Source organism: Strix aluco, chromosome 19, assembly GCF_031877795.1.
Source record: "Strix aluco isolate bStrAlu1 chromosome 19, bStrAlu1.hap1, whole genome shotgun sequence".
Lineage (NCBI taxonomy): Eukaryota > Metazoa > Chordata > Aves > Strigiformes > Strigidae > Strix > Strix aluco.
Window position 1 is genome coordinate 4309550 of NC_133949.1, and position 14400 is coordinate 4323949.

The following is a 14400-nucleotide window of genomic DNA, read 5'->3' on the forward strand; positions in this document are numbered from 1 at the left end:
ATAGAAAACCACATCAGCAATTACACTAGCCAAAAATCAACAATCTGCCAAAAATAACCCAACCCTCAGTTTGAATGAAATTGTTTTCTCACCAACTTACAGTGCCTGCCTTGTTCCATACTGAGATTCCCACCTCATTCCCACAAGCATCTGCTTGCTAAACAAAAGCCAAATCCCACATACCAAATGCATGAATAAGATAACCATGTACTTTTTGAGGGCCTCCAAATCACAATATGCTTTGAGTGTCAGTGCTAAATTTCAGCCTGTTTTCCAAGTCATGATCCATAAAATCAACATAATGGGCACTTTGTGTCCAGAGCTTTCCCCAGACCTGAGACGAGGAGTGCTGGGAATCAAGGCACAGTTCAGAACCTGGCTTTGACATTGATTTCAAGCAGCTAACAGCCTGCTCAGTCATGCACCCTGCTCTTAAGTCAGGGAAAACAAGCGAAGTTAAACTCTGTCCACCATATTTCCCAACTAAATTCTACACAGGATTCCTGAAATCAGGCTGTTGCTTTTTGCATCTCTGCAGTGCAAAAGGCAGTTGAGAATCTTGTCTCATGTACTTTGGAACCACTACTGAACTCCTTCATTCCCAGGACCATAACCCTCAAGGTTTTCTTTCTAAGCCAAGACAGTCCTTCTATCCATGGCATTTCTGCACACAGCAACCATCGCACACCTCTGCTCAGCCCCATCACTGCCTTATCACAGAACTACAGAATAGCTGAGGTTGGAAGGCAGCTCTGGAGATCACCTAGTCCAACTCCCTCAGCTCAAAGCAGGGTCAGCAAGAGCAGGTTGCTGAGAGCTTTGTCTAGTGGAGTTTTGAACATCTCCGAGGAGGGAGACTCCACTTATGACAATCACGTAACTGAGCTCTTCCAACAGGCAAACTCCACGCTCATGCTTCATTAATATTACATCAAAAAGCAATCCAAACACATGCAGAAGTGACAATATACAGTGTAGGCACTCAAAATGCCCTAATTTTGCCCTACACTGATGTTCTGGAATGACTATGATTATAGTCAAGTTGTTTAAATGACTGTTGCTCTACATTAAATTAGCTTTTAATGACAATTTCTCTTTCTTTGGTCCACCTTGTGTTATTGACTTACAAAGCAACATGAAAGCAAGAATATTTAACTGGTGAGGCTCTTGCAGAAGAACACAACCAGCCTCTCAAGCACAGAACAAAATGACTGTCCCTTTCTTCCTTTGCACAGTTTTAAACCTAAGCAGCTTCTCCAGTTCTTCAGTGCATAGTTCAGAAAACATTTGGCAAGCATCAAACCTCTCTTCACTGAAAAGCTTCTAAGAAGCCACCTAAATACCAACTGACCTAAGAGTAGCACCCGTACCAGCTCTGATCCTGTCTCTGCAGCCAATAGCAGATGTCCCAGAAAGGATGTGGCAACTGGGCAATATATAACGTCACTTCCCCATGATATTCACCCAGACTGTAACAATTTTAATCCCACCCAGTAGGAGCCCAGCACTCTCGGGCTCTACAGTTCAGATACAGGTCAGGCCCCCTTCAAAGGAGATGCTACTTGCAGCCACAGAGCAATCTCTTCCATCAAGGGCACCCACCATCTCACTGAACTCTCCTGGGTTCCTAACAGCCACAGAGCTGCTGCACAGCAGTGGACACAGGCAGCTCAGCCTGTCACCTCTGACTGTATGTCACCACTACAGACAGGGCCACGGCCGCATTAGCACAAGATCTCACTGTCCAGCTGTTGCACAGTGAGGCATTCCGCCTCAGTCTCAGATGGTTTAGTCCTCAGAAAACCTCAGTGGACTGAGAGAGCAGAAGCTGCCTCATTTGCCATCACACCTAACTCCACTCTCTGGCAGCCACTAAATCACCACATCAAGTTTCAGGGTTTGGTGCTTTGCCTTTGCAGCTCCAGGAGTCCACAGCTAAGGTTTTCTCCAAAGCCATCCTGAGAAACAGTGAGATAATGCAAATCAACACCAAAACAGTGCTCATCACATCTGCCAGGCTGCACCATTAAGCTGTCTGCCACCACGACAAAGCCTGTTCTGTGTGGATGTCAGAGCACTCGCACAGCTGGTCCCAGCCTAGCAAACGGGATGAGGGAGCTGCCTCAAACGTCATCACTCGTTATGCTTAGGCAAAGGCCACATTTCTCCTTTTTTTCCCTAATAAAAAGCATAGAGCACATATACACAAAAGGAATTTCAAATCACATGGACACAAGTATTCTTCCTCCCTGCAGATGACTGTGGAAAATAGAGCAGGCAGATCTGAGGTTGGTTACTTAACACATCCCTGAAACAGTTGTTGGGCACAATCTGAATGAAGTAACCTATCCGAGGACTGGGCAGGCTGGGATTTTATCCCTGAAAACTTTGGCCCAAGAGACTACTCTGCCAGCACAACCCATACCCGTTCACAGCAGCAACGTGTTGCATCTGATCAAGACATTAAAGCATTTTGTTCAAGAACCAACAAAACCCAGGGCATCACGAAAGCTGACATTAAGAACAAAAGATACCAAAACTGCAGCCACTAATCCATCTTGTTGTCTTCTGTCTTACCTCTAGAAGCTGTACTGCTCCTTCATGTTCTCTTTTTGCCTCTGCCTGTGCCTAAGAAGAAATAAGAAATGGAGTAAATAAGAAGGCAGCCTACCTAAGTTCACTTCTACCTTCATCACCGCCTTGATAGACCATTATAGATTTAAAACACTGTACAGACTGAAAGTGTCTTTGGAGGAACAGCAGTGAGAGATCAGAACTGCCATTCATGAGAAAAGCCCTTCACTTTGCTCAAGTACCAGAGTTCACCCAGACACAGATACTCTTCCCTGGTTTACTTTATCCTGAAAACTCACATACACCTCCTTCATACATGACACTTCCAACGTGCAGCAGTGCCACCACTTTCCAAGGATTCAGAGAGTAAAATGTCCTTTCTCTCACACACTACATACCTGCTGCAACCGTCTGACTTCCTCTTGCTTCTCCTGCAGGACTAGCAGCGCTTCCTTGTGCTCGACTTCCAGCTGCTGCCTCCGCTCAGCCACATTTCTCATGTGCTGCGGAACAATTCACAGACAGCTGAAGGGTGACATTACTGAAATACTGTCCTGTGTCCTACCATGGGCCATGAAGTCAAAACATGGCCTGTATTTCATGTCATCATTAAACAGAGCAGAAAGTAAGAAACTCTTACCACAAGCCAGAGCAACACAGTCAAAAAATCCTTAAATCAGTGATGGCCACGATCAGTGATGGCCTTAAATCAGTGATCCCCTTCCACCCAAATCCCTGAAACAACCTTTCTAAAGCACCTCTGCCCACTTTGGAAGGCCAGGATCCAGAATCCCGCAGAAGCAGAATTCCCGACGGAAGCACAGAGATGAAAGAATGGACAAAAAAAAGTAAAGAGACAACATGTGCCATCCAAAAGCAGTGCTGAAGTGTCTGGACAGCCCTTCCAGCCGTGTCGATCCTACTGACCTTCAGCACCTGCTCTAGATTCTCCAGCTTGGTTTGGAGTCCTTGATTCGTCTGAATTACTGAATCCCGTTCCTTAGTAACCAAAACAACCTGCAATTTCAGGTCAGCATTCTCAGATTCAACCTGAAGAGAAAGGATTTTCAATTAGCACAAGTAGCCATAAGTATTCCTTGCGTGAATAATGGAGGGCAATTTATTTCTGTATCTCAGTAGGTCGTTTTGCAGACCTGCATAGCAAAACCATGACCCTCCTCTCCCTTTGCTGTCACTCAAAACAAATATACAAGCATTTGTATCAGTCTTCAATGTGCTGAACACTTTATTTGCACATACCACTTCTCCCACTAGACTCATCTCCCCTCACCACTTGCAAGGAGGAAGGGACTGGGATATGAACAGGCTACATACTGAAGAGATATAAAGAGAGCACAAAGGTCTACACGCTTTTTCAATCCTAGATGGTAGAATTAAACACAGAGAACAGTATAGAAAGCTCAGCAGTCTGCTGAAATCATTTTTACCTCCTCCACTTACTACAGGAAATTCCAGCAACATATTTTGGTTCTAGAGTGCACTACGACTTGATGACTATTAGCAATGCAGACTATTTCCACTTAGAACAAACAGTTATTTTAATATGTGGGAAATCTTATGCATGGTGGCAACATGGACATGTGGGACAAACAAGTGACTTTTTAACTCTTGTGCACTACATTTGTCCAGAGAAGGAGCTGGAAACAGAAACCCATGGAGGATACTCATTGGAGAACCAACTCTTCCACCATTCTCATGTACAACAACATGTTCCTACAACAAAACCCTCTGAGGTGCAGCCACCCTCCCCTGAAATCCGCTCTGCAAACTGAACAATGCAAGTATCCTGCCTTTGTCCCAAGACCTGAAGCTTTTGGGTTTTCCATCTGGCAAGGACAGCTCTGAATTGCAGGGGTGGCTTTCTCCCCTGCCCCACCATCAGCCACCAAAACCCCTCTTTGAGGGCAACAAAAAAATGTCAGAAGTGACTGCACTGCTTGCAGTGACGGGTTCTGCTCTACTGCAGTGCACACCCCTCCCCACCAACCACGGTCTGTCCCTGGTTATGAATGCATTAACAAGTTACCACAGGTAAACCAAGTATGAACTTGAGTAAGGACAAAGCATCTCACTCAAGTTTTAGGGAACTCTGTAATAAAAATAGGGCAGTTAACTGCTCTGCTTGCAGTTACCATGGGGTACGCAGGACAGAGGTATGCAGATGGGCACACGACACTTAATCAGCTGGCAAATTGAAACCCCAGCATGCTAGCAAGTTCTCAGCAAAATTTTACAGAAGCTAATGCTCCGTCTGACAAAGATACTGCTTTTTACCTGTCCTGCCCATCCAGCCCTCTCGTTCAGCTGCAAGTTTTCTTCAGCCAGTCGTGCATTTTCACTTTGTACCTCCTGCAGCTGGATCTCCTGTCCAGAAAGAGCAGGCATTACTACACCAAGGCCCTCAGACTAACTCCCCAAATTATTCTGCAGAGCAACTCTGCTTGACTGCTGGTACAGGATGCTGATGGGATGCTGCTTGAGGGGTCGAAGGCAACAGTGTGCAGCACTGCTCAAGCAGATACCAGCCCTGTGCCAGACAATCTCTTAAGTTTCTTTTCCTGTTTACGTAGCCTCAAAGCCCAGAATGAGAAAGACATTTCCTTGTCTACTTCACAGCTCCAGTGTCACATTATTTACATATTGCTGTCTAGAACTCCATCTCCACCTACAACAATTCATAAAGTTTCACTGTTGGTCCAAGATTAGAGTCTTCGTGACAAATTTCAGTTAAGGAAGAAAAATTATTTGAAAGAATGATGCTAAGGAGAGTTCTAGACTTCAAACTTAAGAGTTTTAAATGGCTGACTCTGAAACCAGGATTCAGTCTGGAGTTAAGAAAGCAACACAAGCCAGCTATTGCTCTGCCTTAGAGAATACTGTCTGTGAGCAGGCAGGAGACCACGGACATACGGAGAGACACTGACTGAATTTGTCAGGTCCAGTCCACCTGCAGCAACTTCATACATTTAGCGGAATTTAACAGTTCCATAACGACATGACTCCACAGAGACACACACACATTTCCCCATCCCAATGTTTTATGCATCATCAAATATTTTCTGGCTATCCCAGGAGCAAAGTCCATGCACATGCAGTCTAAGTCCCAGTACTTCAAGGTGAGTTGGTCCCTTCTTGACCTTGAAAAGCTATTGTCTAACACCACACAATGACCAACTCACTCCTTACACAGCCCATTCTAACCCAGACAATGAGGCTGAGCTAGGCACTATGAACTGCATATGAGTCTGAGCTGTGCATTAGAACTGACCTGACCTGAGATCTGAGCAAGACATAAAACATCTATTCAGAAGGTAAGCACCCGTGGGTGAAACTATACATTGTCATGGTCACTAATGCCTCCAGTGCTGCTCAGCAAAGTAGAAACAGAAGGAAGAAATTCAGATGCTGCGATATGACCTGTAAAACCTCCATGATATTAAACAGAGGCAAAATTTCATCCAACAAATAAGAAGCGCAAGAAAATGGCTGTGGGTTTGCAGAAATCTTTCAACACTTGTCTGGAGTGCGTGTAAAAGTGTAAGTATCTCCTCAAACTAGCAAAGGCCACAGAGTTTCATCCAGTGATTTATGTAGCTGTATTCAACCCACAGCTAGCTGAAAGACTAAATAAACAATTCCAGCCTCAAGGGCTGGAGCACAAAATTTGTGACACTGTTCAAATTAACAGAAAGACTGGTCATTCCTTATTAAGATAAACTGAGGAGAATCCACAACAGGCACGCAACAACCTAGCTCCTCTTCCAACATTATGCTCACAACAGTAGGCAACAAGAACACTTACCAGTTCTTTGCATCTTTTATGCTTTTTCCTCACTTCATGCTCAAGGTTTTCACATTTTTTGCGCTTTTTCTTGAGTTCAAATTCCTGCACGAAACGAGCATAAGTAGATCAGCAAGTCCGCATTCTTACAATGTATAAGAAATTCAAGCTCACCTTCTCAGACCCAATGCTGTATTAGCTATTTTTATCTTCTTAAGAAAACCTCTTTGTGACAGACATAAACAACATAGAGACCAAGGGAGAATTTTTTTAAAGTAGTAAAACCAAGAAACTTTTCAAGTGAAACAGCTATTCCTCACTTCCCCAAGTGTTTAATCTTCTGGAAACAGCTCTCTGTTTCCCATTTGCACAGACTGTTCCTATCTCTATGGAATAGTATGGAGGACAGCATGCAGGGGACAAAAAGACAGAGCTGTGCAAAATATTTAGTGTGAAACACTAGCTGTGCTATCTTAGCTCCTATTCTAATCCAAATGACATCTAACAGAGAGCAGACATCTTCTGGTTATGTACCTTTATCTGCAGTTACTTGCTACCACTCTTGGTTCCTCAGATAGGTAAGAGTTGCTAAACCTCACTGCAAACTGTCCTAGTTTGCTGGAATAATTCACAAAGGACATATTCCTCACATGACATCTGTCCTAGGTCAGTCATATCTGTTCCCAGTTCAAATAAGACAAACCAAACACGGCACAGAATCTACTGGCGTGTTTCCCTCTCATTTTAGTGTGACATAGTCCCCCTCCAGCCCAATACCTGGAGCTGCCATCCAGCAACATTCTCCATGCAGATGGCCTGTGTTTTCCTACCGATTCCCCAAGCTTCCCACTTTTGCAGAGCAGCTGCACCTAAAAAGACTTCAATTCCCACAAGCTCTTCATGGATTGCACAGGTGAAAACCCCAAAAAAAAGTAAAGCACTCCTTTACCCCAAAACCAGGTTCACAACTCACCAGCTGCTGTATCTGTTGGCTGCTCTCTTGGTCTGTTATTGCATTTTTGGGAGGGAAATTTTCATGTCCTTCTGAGGCAGGTCCCAGCGGTTGCACACCTGGTTCCACCTGGAAAGCAAGTGAGATGCCAGCGAGCTCAGGGACAGCCAGGACTACAGAGCACACCGTGTGAGGGACAAGAGGCTCTCCTGGCAGTACCGCCTGGGAGAGCAATGCTCCACAGGAAAACCCCTGCTCTCTGAACTGCACCACTGGACATGGAGAAAGGTGAACACCATGCCAGGGACCTCTCGCCCACCAGAGACCCGTGCTGGGGATCTTCTGGGGCCCAGTGACAAACAATCCAGCTTGACTAAAACACTCACATGCAACAGTGAGCTCCAGAAAGCTCTCAGATCTGAGTTCCCATTTGTGCCTCATCTAAGGTTTCAATGAGAGGCATCAGCAACACCTTTCATGGCCCTCTCCAAAGCAATAAAAATAATAAGGAAGACAGTCAGAAGGGAGAACACAACGCTCATAAACATCAGAAAGTAGAAATCAGTGAAGATGTCAGAATCTAAAGGCAGGGAAGAACAGACAAAAAATACCAAGAAATGGGACATCCCACCTCAGCTGGTAGCCAAGAAGAACTGAAATGGCAGCAGACGTGCTATGGCTTATTGTGCCACCATCAAACCAGATGAAAGGAGACACTTTCCTGTACACAAGTTTCTAACAAAATGCCTTTTAATTTGGGCTACAGACAAACACACCTTTAATCCTCTGAATTTTCACTCTCAACTGATATCTGACTGCCTAGAGTAATCCCTGACAGCAGGGCAAGGCCTGAGGTAAAGAGAAGAAAGAGGGCTTTGTTAATGTTTTAAACACGGAATTTAAAGTTATTTTTGGGAAGTGGATTTTAGGCATAGGAGATCTTTAGGATCATCAAAGCCACCTTGTACAGTGAGCAAGCAACAGGATTTTGTGACTCCATCTCAGCCCTTATCCTTCAGTTGACTTCTCATCAGAAGTGGAATTTCTCATTTTGCTCTGAACACCTACAGTGCCGAGGGTTCTACATTACTAAGTCTGAGCTCCATTTACAGTCAGCCATTAGGACACTGTCTAAGCACTATACCTAAAACATTTCTTTTACCCGTTTTAGGCTTGAAACCCCGGGTTTAATTATGTCTATATTCATGGCTCCACTGCTGAAAGCCAGGAAACCCTAAGAAACTACACTCAAGCCCAGGTTATCAAGGTTTTCAGATTTTCTGGTACAAGGAAAATCCTGAAACCACCATCCTGCAGCGTGGCTCAGGGCTTCCCTACCACCCATGGCATAAGGTTCACTTGGGAGTGAGGCAGTCTGAGCACCAACCCACAGCTGGAAATCTTGAGATCTTCCGCGCGAGCCACAGTACCTTATGAGCCCCAGCCCTTGGGAGCTTTCAGATGTGCTGTGAAACCAGCATTTAACTTTGGAATATCCAGGCGTAAATGTTGATGAGACTTTTTTTTTTTTTAAACCACCTGGCACATACTAAGTTTCAAATCTGTATTTCACACCTCCCCTTCAAAATTATGCTTCCTCACAGACTGAAAATGTTGCATTTTAGTCAATTTTAATGAAACCAGGTCCCAAGGAATGCTAGTGGATGCCAGCTAAGGGGTTAGATACTCACTGTCCAAGTACAATGCACCATGCTTCACCAGTCACACTCTCTTGCAGATATACAAGGCAAATTTGCTGGTTTATGATCATTTCCTAGCAAAAAGCTAAACAAAATTATGACACTCCTAATTACAGACAATGTACAAAAATTACAAAATTACAAATTTGCCCACATGGACCTAATTTCCACCCAAGAACAAAGACATGCCCCTAGCCACATGCTCATATACTGCTGTTTTTACACAGAACCCAGACTCGTCACCGTATTAAACAACTGATAACAAGACTGGCACACATCACAAAGCGAGCTGCAACCTGGAGCTGTGCCACCTCATTCACAGCCGGGACTGGAAGATGGTCAATGAATGAGCCAGGTGCACAGAATCTGTTCAACCGTACAGTTAAAAATCACTGTAGAACCATTTTTGCTTTAGAATCCCTTTCCACCCCCAGTGCTATCCACCTGGGCTGCACTGACCTTGGCAGAGACCCTGATGGCGAGAGGGATGGGGCTGTACAACTGATCAGCATCCCCAGGCTGTGCCAGCTAAAGCCAAATATACAACAGGCACACAAGTACCTGTGCTTCTGAACAGAAAGCACGCAACACACTAAATTAAAAATGTTGTAAGTTTTCTAGAAACCTCTGCCGTAGGCACCCAGAAAGCATCATCACAATCCTGCCCCAAAAGAATCACTCCAGCACTTTCCAGCTAACCACGGCCCATTTCCTCAGCCGTGCCAGGGCAGCCCTGTGCAGTGTCAGGCAGAGCCGGACCACGAAGCTGATGCAGGTTTCAGGACAAGGCGGGAGGAAGGTTGCGTCTGCTTGGTTGTTTTTAACTCAGATCCACCACGTCCCACTGCTCAACATGAGTTGCACTGACATAAGTGAAGGGGAAGTGGGAACAAGCAGTGGTGAACAGGAGGCTGTTTAAGTCAGCACCATCACTGAAAGAAATCCCTGCTAAATTATGATTTGTCACTACAGAGATAAGCATCACCCAAAACCCTAAATAAAGTAGAGAAATCAGAAGAACAGAGAAATGGGATTTTCCAAGGATACTTAAAGGAGAAGCTTGCTCTTTATACTCTGAGGAAGTTCTTTGAAAGCTGGGGAATACTGCCCTGACGCCCTGTGCTGGGGAGCAGGATAGAAAAGCAAAGTAATTTCTTTTAATTATGACAACTGTGATTACTGCCCCGAGAGCTGACACGACTGCGCCCAAATGAATACAGCCCGTTGAGCCCGGGGTGTGCTGTGATACAGGTTTCAGCTAAGAGACTGGCAACAGCCTCCCTGCTCCCCCTTCACTACCGCTGTTGGCCTTAGTCTCGTTGCTATTTATCAGACAGAAAATCTTTTGACAATGAGGACAGACTCTCCTGAATCAGAGAAATAAAGAGCATCCATGAGAAAGGCCATAATACATGTTCCTGTCTGACAGAATCTACAGGGTCAGCTAAAACCCAAGGTATGGAAGGGCCATTCAAGGAAGACAAGGGCAGAGGAGAGGGAAAGAAAAAAAAGAAAAGTCATCTGTGCATCCTTCTTCATCATGGAGGAATCTGGGGGGTGAGGGGCCACTAGGGCAGAAATCTCAAACTATGAAGAACAGAGACGAGGATCTCTCTCAAACTGAGCTGTCTATAAGAACTGTGGAAGCCCACAAAACAGTAACAAATCATCAAGATCAGACAATATTCACCCAAGGGTTCAAAAACCCCCTTCATCACGAACTGAATCTCTCTCTTCAGCAGTAACTGAATCAAGACATGCAGTGTGTCACTTCTCTGACACCGCCTTAATATGAAATAAGTGGAAGGTGGCAAATGTCAAGTTTTAACAGTATTGCAGTAGATATCTGCAGACCAGTACATTTGACACCTGTTCCAGGCAAACTGATAGAAATTGTAACAGAGATTAGGCAAATACTTGAAAAAAACCCCAAACAAACATATATTGGGAAGAAAACCCCACACTCACAAATCTGTAGAGAGTTCTTCTAAGGTGTCAGCAAGCAAACAGGTAAGGGAGATCCAGTAGGTACAATCTGCTTGGGTGCTCTGAACACACTCAGCTACAGTGCTTTGAAAGGCTTCTGCAGATACTGAGCCACCACAGGATGGGGGGGAAGATTTGTCTTGGGTAAATATCTAGTAAAAATGAGAGGACTAAAAGAGAGGCAGCGGGAACCGTGCTCTCCAAGTACAGATGTAGCAATGAGACAAATGGTGAAGAGGCCCTCGTGACACTGAGGGACTACAGAGGGCCATCAGACAAATGATATTTTAATAGAACTCAGTGCTTAGACAAGAAGGCAAAGAGATCTGCTGGGTAAGGGAGAGAAAAGTTCATTATGCCACTATCTGAACCAGTGACACAGTGTCTGGGATACTGCGTGCAGTGCTGCTTCCCCCAACACAAAAATGACAGACTTAACGTACAAAGGAAGGAGACAAGGACGATTAATACTGAATCATGGCAGAGGCTAGAAAGAAACAGAAAAAACGGCTGAAGGAGAGGGGCCTATAAACTCACGAGTGACTTGGAAAGGCCAAACAAGGAATGAATATTCAATCCATCTTCTATAAGAGCTGGGGAGCAAAACGAGAGCAGCCGGTGGGAGTTTGGAGGGAAGGTGAGCAGCCCGTCCGCACACAGCCCAGATGCGACACCCTGCTCTGGGCCACCGCAGGCACCGAAAGCTTCGGGAAGGAACCGGCTGAGCCCACACCAGACAAACCCTCCGGGAGCCAGCGGACGCCGCGGTGCTGCCTCTGGCCCGGGAAACCCCCACGCCGCCGGAGCCGGGTGGCACCGGCCTCACGCACCCCCCGCCCGCCAGCCCGGCCTGCGGGCAGCCCCGGAGGCCTCTGCCGGCCCCTCACCCCCCGCCCGGCCCCAGTTCCCGGGGCCGGTGCGCCCTTGCCGGAGCGACTGGCCCAGGCCTCGGCCCCCACGGCGGGCTGAGCCCCCGGGCCGGCCCCCGCCCTCTCACCGCGGCTTCCACCTCTTTCGCGGAGGAGCTGGCCCCCGAGCGCTGAGGAGAAGCCCCGCTGCCCTGCCCCGCAGACAGCGGAGGCCTCGGCGGGCCTGGCCCGGCCGCCCGGCAGCCGCTCGGCCCCGCCGCTGGAGAGGCGCTTCCCCGGCGGCGCCTCGGGCCCGCCCGCCCCAGCCCCCGGCGGAAGCGGCGCCGCAGCCGCCCCCGGCCCGGCCCGGCGAGGGGCTCGGCGGGAGGGCCCGGCCTTACCTGCCGGCTGCGCGGGCCGCCAGCGGGGAGGCGGCGCCCTGAGGCGGCCCGGATTTGCCGGGCCGTACCACTGCGGCCGCGGAGGGGCGGCCGGGCCCGGGTCGGGCCGAAACCTTGGGGCCGGGGCCCGGGAGGCGGCCAGGCCGCGGCCCTGCTCTTCAGCGCGGCCCGGGCGGGAGGCCCGGCCCGCCGCGGGGCTTCGCCCTGGCTGGAGCCGATGCGCCGGCGGATGGGGATTGGGATGGGGGTCACGGAGCAGCAGGTCTCCCGCCACCACGGGTCTCCATCGCCCACCCGCTGGGAGCCAACGTCCGGACCTCTGCAAACACCCAAACTGTGTGTTTTTGGCCAATGACGGCAAAAAGAGGCATTGCCTGGCTTCTGGGCTGGAAAAGACAGTGTGGGAGCCCCGTGTCAGGGAAGAGCAGCAGGACCGAGCCCCCGGCATGGCTTGGTGTCCCTGCACGGGAGTGGGCTGCCAGCAGCGGCCACGTCCCCCCGGCCCTCTGGGACCCGGCGCTTGGATCGGTCATTTCAGAAACCAGCACAGCACCTGTTTTCAGAGGATGAGAACCGCAGTGCTCATGGACTCTTAAAGAAGTTTCCTAAGAAGAGTAATTAATGGAGTAATTAAACAGCAAAACTTTTAGATCGCCGACCCACTTGTCTCACCTCCCGGTGTGCTTCCCCTGCACGCGCTGGGTCTCCCAAGTGCGTCTCCTTCAGTAGAGGTGAACCTTTGACGCAGGTATCTAGTGTTGGTACAGGCGGTCCCAAGCGCGCGGCAGCGCTTGGCGAAGCGCCGCCTGAACTGATTTTAGAGGAACGTAGACACTCCTTGAAATTCTTCAGTGCGATCTGTCTCTGCAGCCGTAACACCTCTCTCTGGGATTCCCGCAACAGGCGATCAAACTCGATGACGTTCAGGCAGTGAGGGTCATCCTGCAGGAGATACAAACACATCATGTCGCTGACAAGCTCTAAAAGGTGGAACAGGTCAGGGTGGTGATTTAACATGCAAATTCCAAAAGCTTTACATGGAGAGACACTGGCAAAAACCAGGTAATGTGGCACACAAAGATTTGTGTTTCCTGGGTCTCCAAAGCCTCAAAAGCAGCCACTTTGCATCCCTTATGCAAATACGTTATTCCTCCCGCTGATAAAAACTAGCCTGTAATGCTTCTGCAGCTAATTCCAGCGCAAAGCAAAAGGGCTTTTCTACGTGTGTGCTTTCCCAGGGCTTGCCAGCAGAGAGCGTGTCAGGGTAATATAATTTCATTTCCCAGCCAAACGAGAGCCTTAGCTGGTTTACCTCCTTGATGAGGGTGCTGGCATTCTCTGCAGCCCTAACGGTGGTTAGGGCTTTAAATGCTGGAAAGAATGAAGAACATCTGGGATTTGTTCAGTTCTTGCTCAGGATAATGTTTGGTTTTCAAACATTCTTGATTTCTAACCTCTTCCGAGACAGTATGTGTGGATGGGCCCCTATCTTTAGCACAAGGGGTCACTCCCATCCACTCCAGACCCAAAACCAGCAGCTTTTGAAGGAAACCAGTGCAATCTTACTCTCACAAAAATGTGAGAATATGTCACCAGTTTGTTTAATTCTTCAAAGGTTTTCAGCTTTCAGGAAGCTGAAGAAACACGTACCTGCATGTCCATACGTATGTACAAAAGCTGGTTATGAAAACCTGTCTTTACAAATATGCTGCTGGAGGAGACATTGCTCATTCCCCTGGAAAGCTCCTAAGCTAGTGAATTCAACGCATAATTGGTATCCAGGACAAATTTAATCTGCTTCCCCATTCACTTCTTATTTGCCCTAAAAATAGTGTGTGCTTTATAAAGACAATTTGTGTAGAAAACCATGGTTACTGTCATACTACAAGGGGGAAACTGAGGCAGCATTAATGGGAACTGAGCACAGATTCAAGAAGTGAGCAGCTGGGCCTTCTCTGTGCCAGACCCATGTTCAGGCTATCAGGGTAGTAGTTCTTTAAAATTGGCTGTGGCTCTGTACAAAATCTCCCTTCCCCCACCAAAAAAAGGCAGCTATTCCCAACAGACAGCCTCCGAAGCCTGGGGGAACAAGGGAGTAGAAAAAAACCCTCAGTCCTCCCCTCAGTTTCTATTATAC

At 47.5% G+C, this 14400-nt stretch overlaps 1 protein-coding gene across 7 annotated transcripts in view; it reads right to left on the bottom strand.

The window, feature by feature from the left end:
* Positions 1-14400, bottom strand: part of TSPOAP1 (TSPO associated protein 1) — a 71191-nt gene that overhangs the window by 37729 nt on the left and 19062 nt on the right. For all 7 annotated transcript variants that reach the window (XR_012625800.1, XM_074845759.1, XM_074845762.1 and 4 more), the window contains exons 5-11: positions 12936-13205; positions 7350-7457; positions 6398-6481; positions 4870-4959; positions 3502-3624; positions 2973-3077; positions 2578-2628 (exon numbers count right to left, since the gene is read on the bottom strand). Coding sequence is in view for 6 of the 7 variants with exons in the window: in XM_074845759.1 (XP_074701860.1) it covers positions 2578-2628; positions 2973-3077; positions 3502-3624; positions 4870-4959; positions 6398-6481; positions 7350-7457; positions 12936-13205 (831 nt within the window). In the remaining variant the exon portion in view is untranslated. The remainder of the gene's footprint in view (positions 1-2577; positions 2629-2972; positions 3078-3501; positions 3625-4869; positions 4960-6397; positions 6482-7349; positions 7458-12935; positions 13206-14400) is intronic.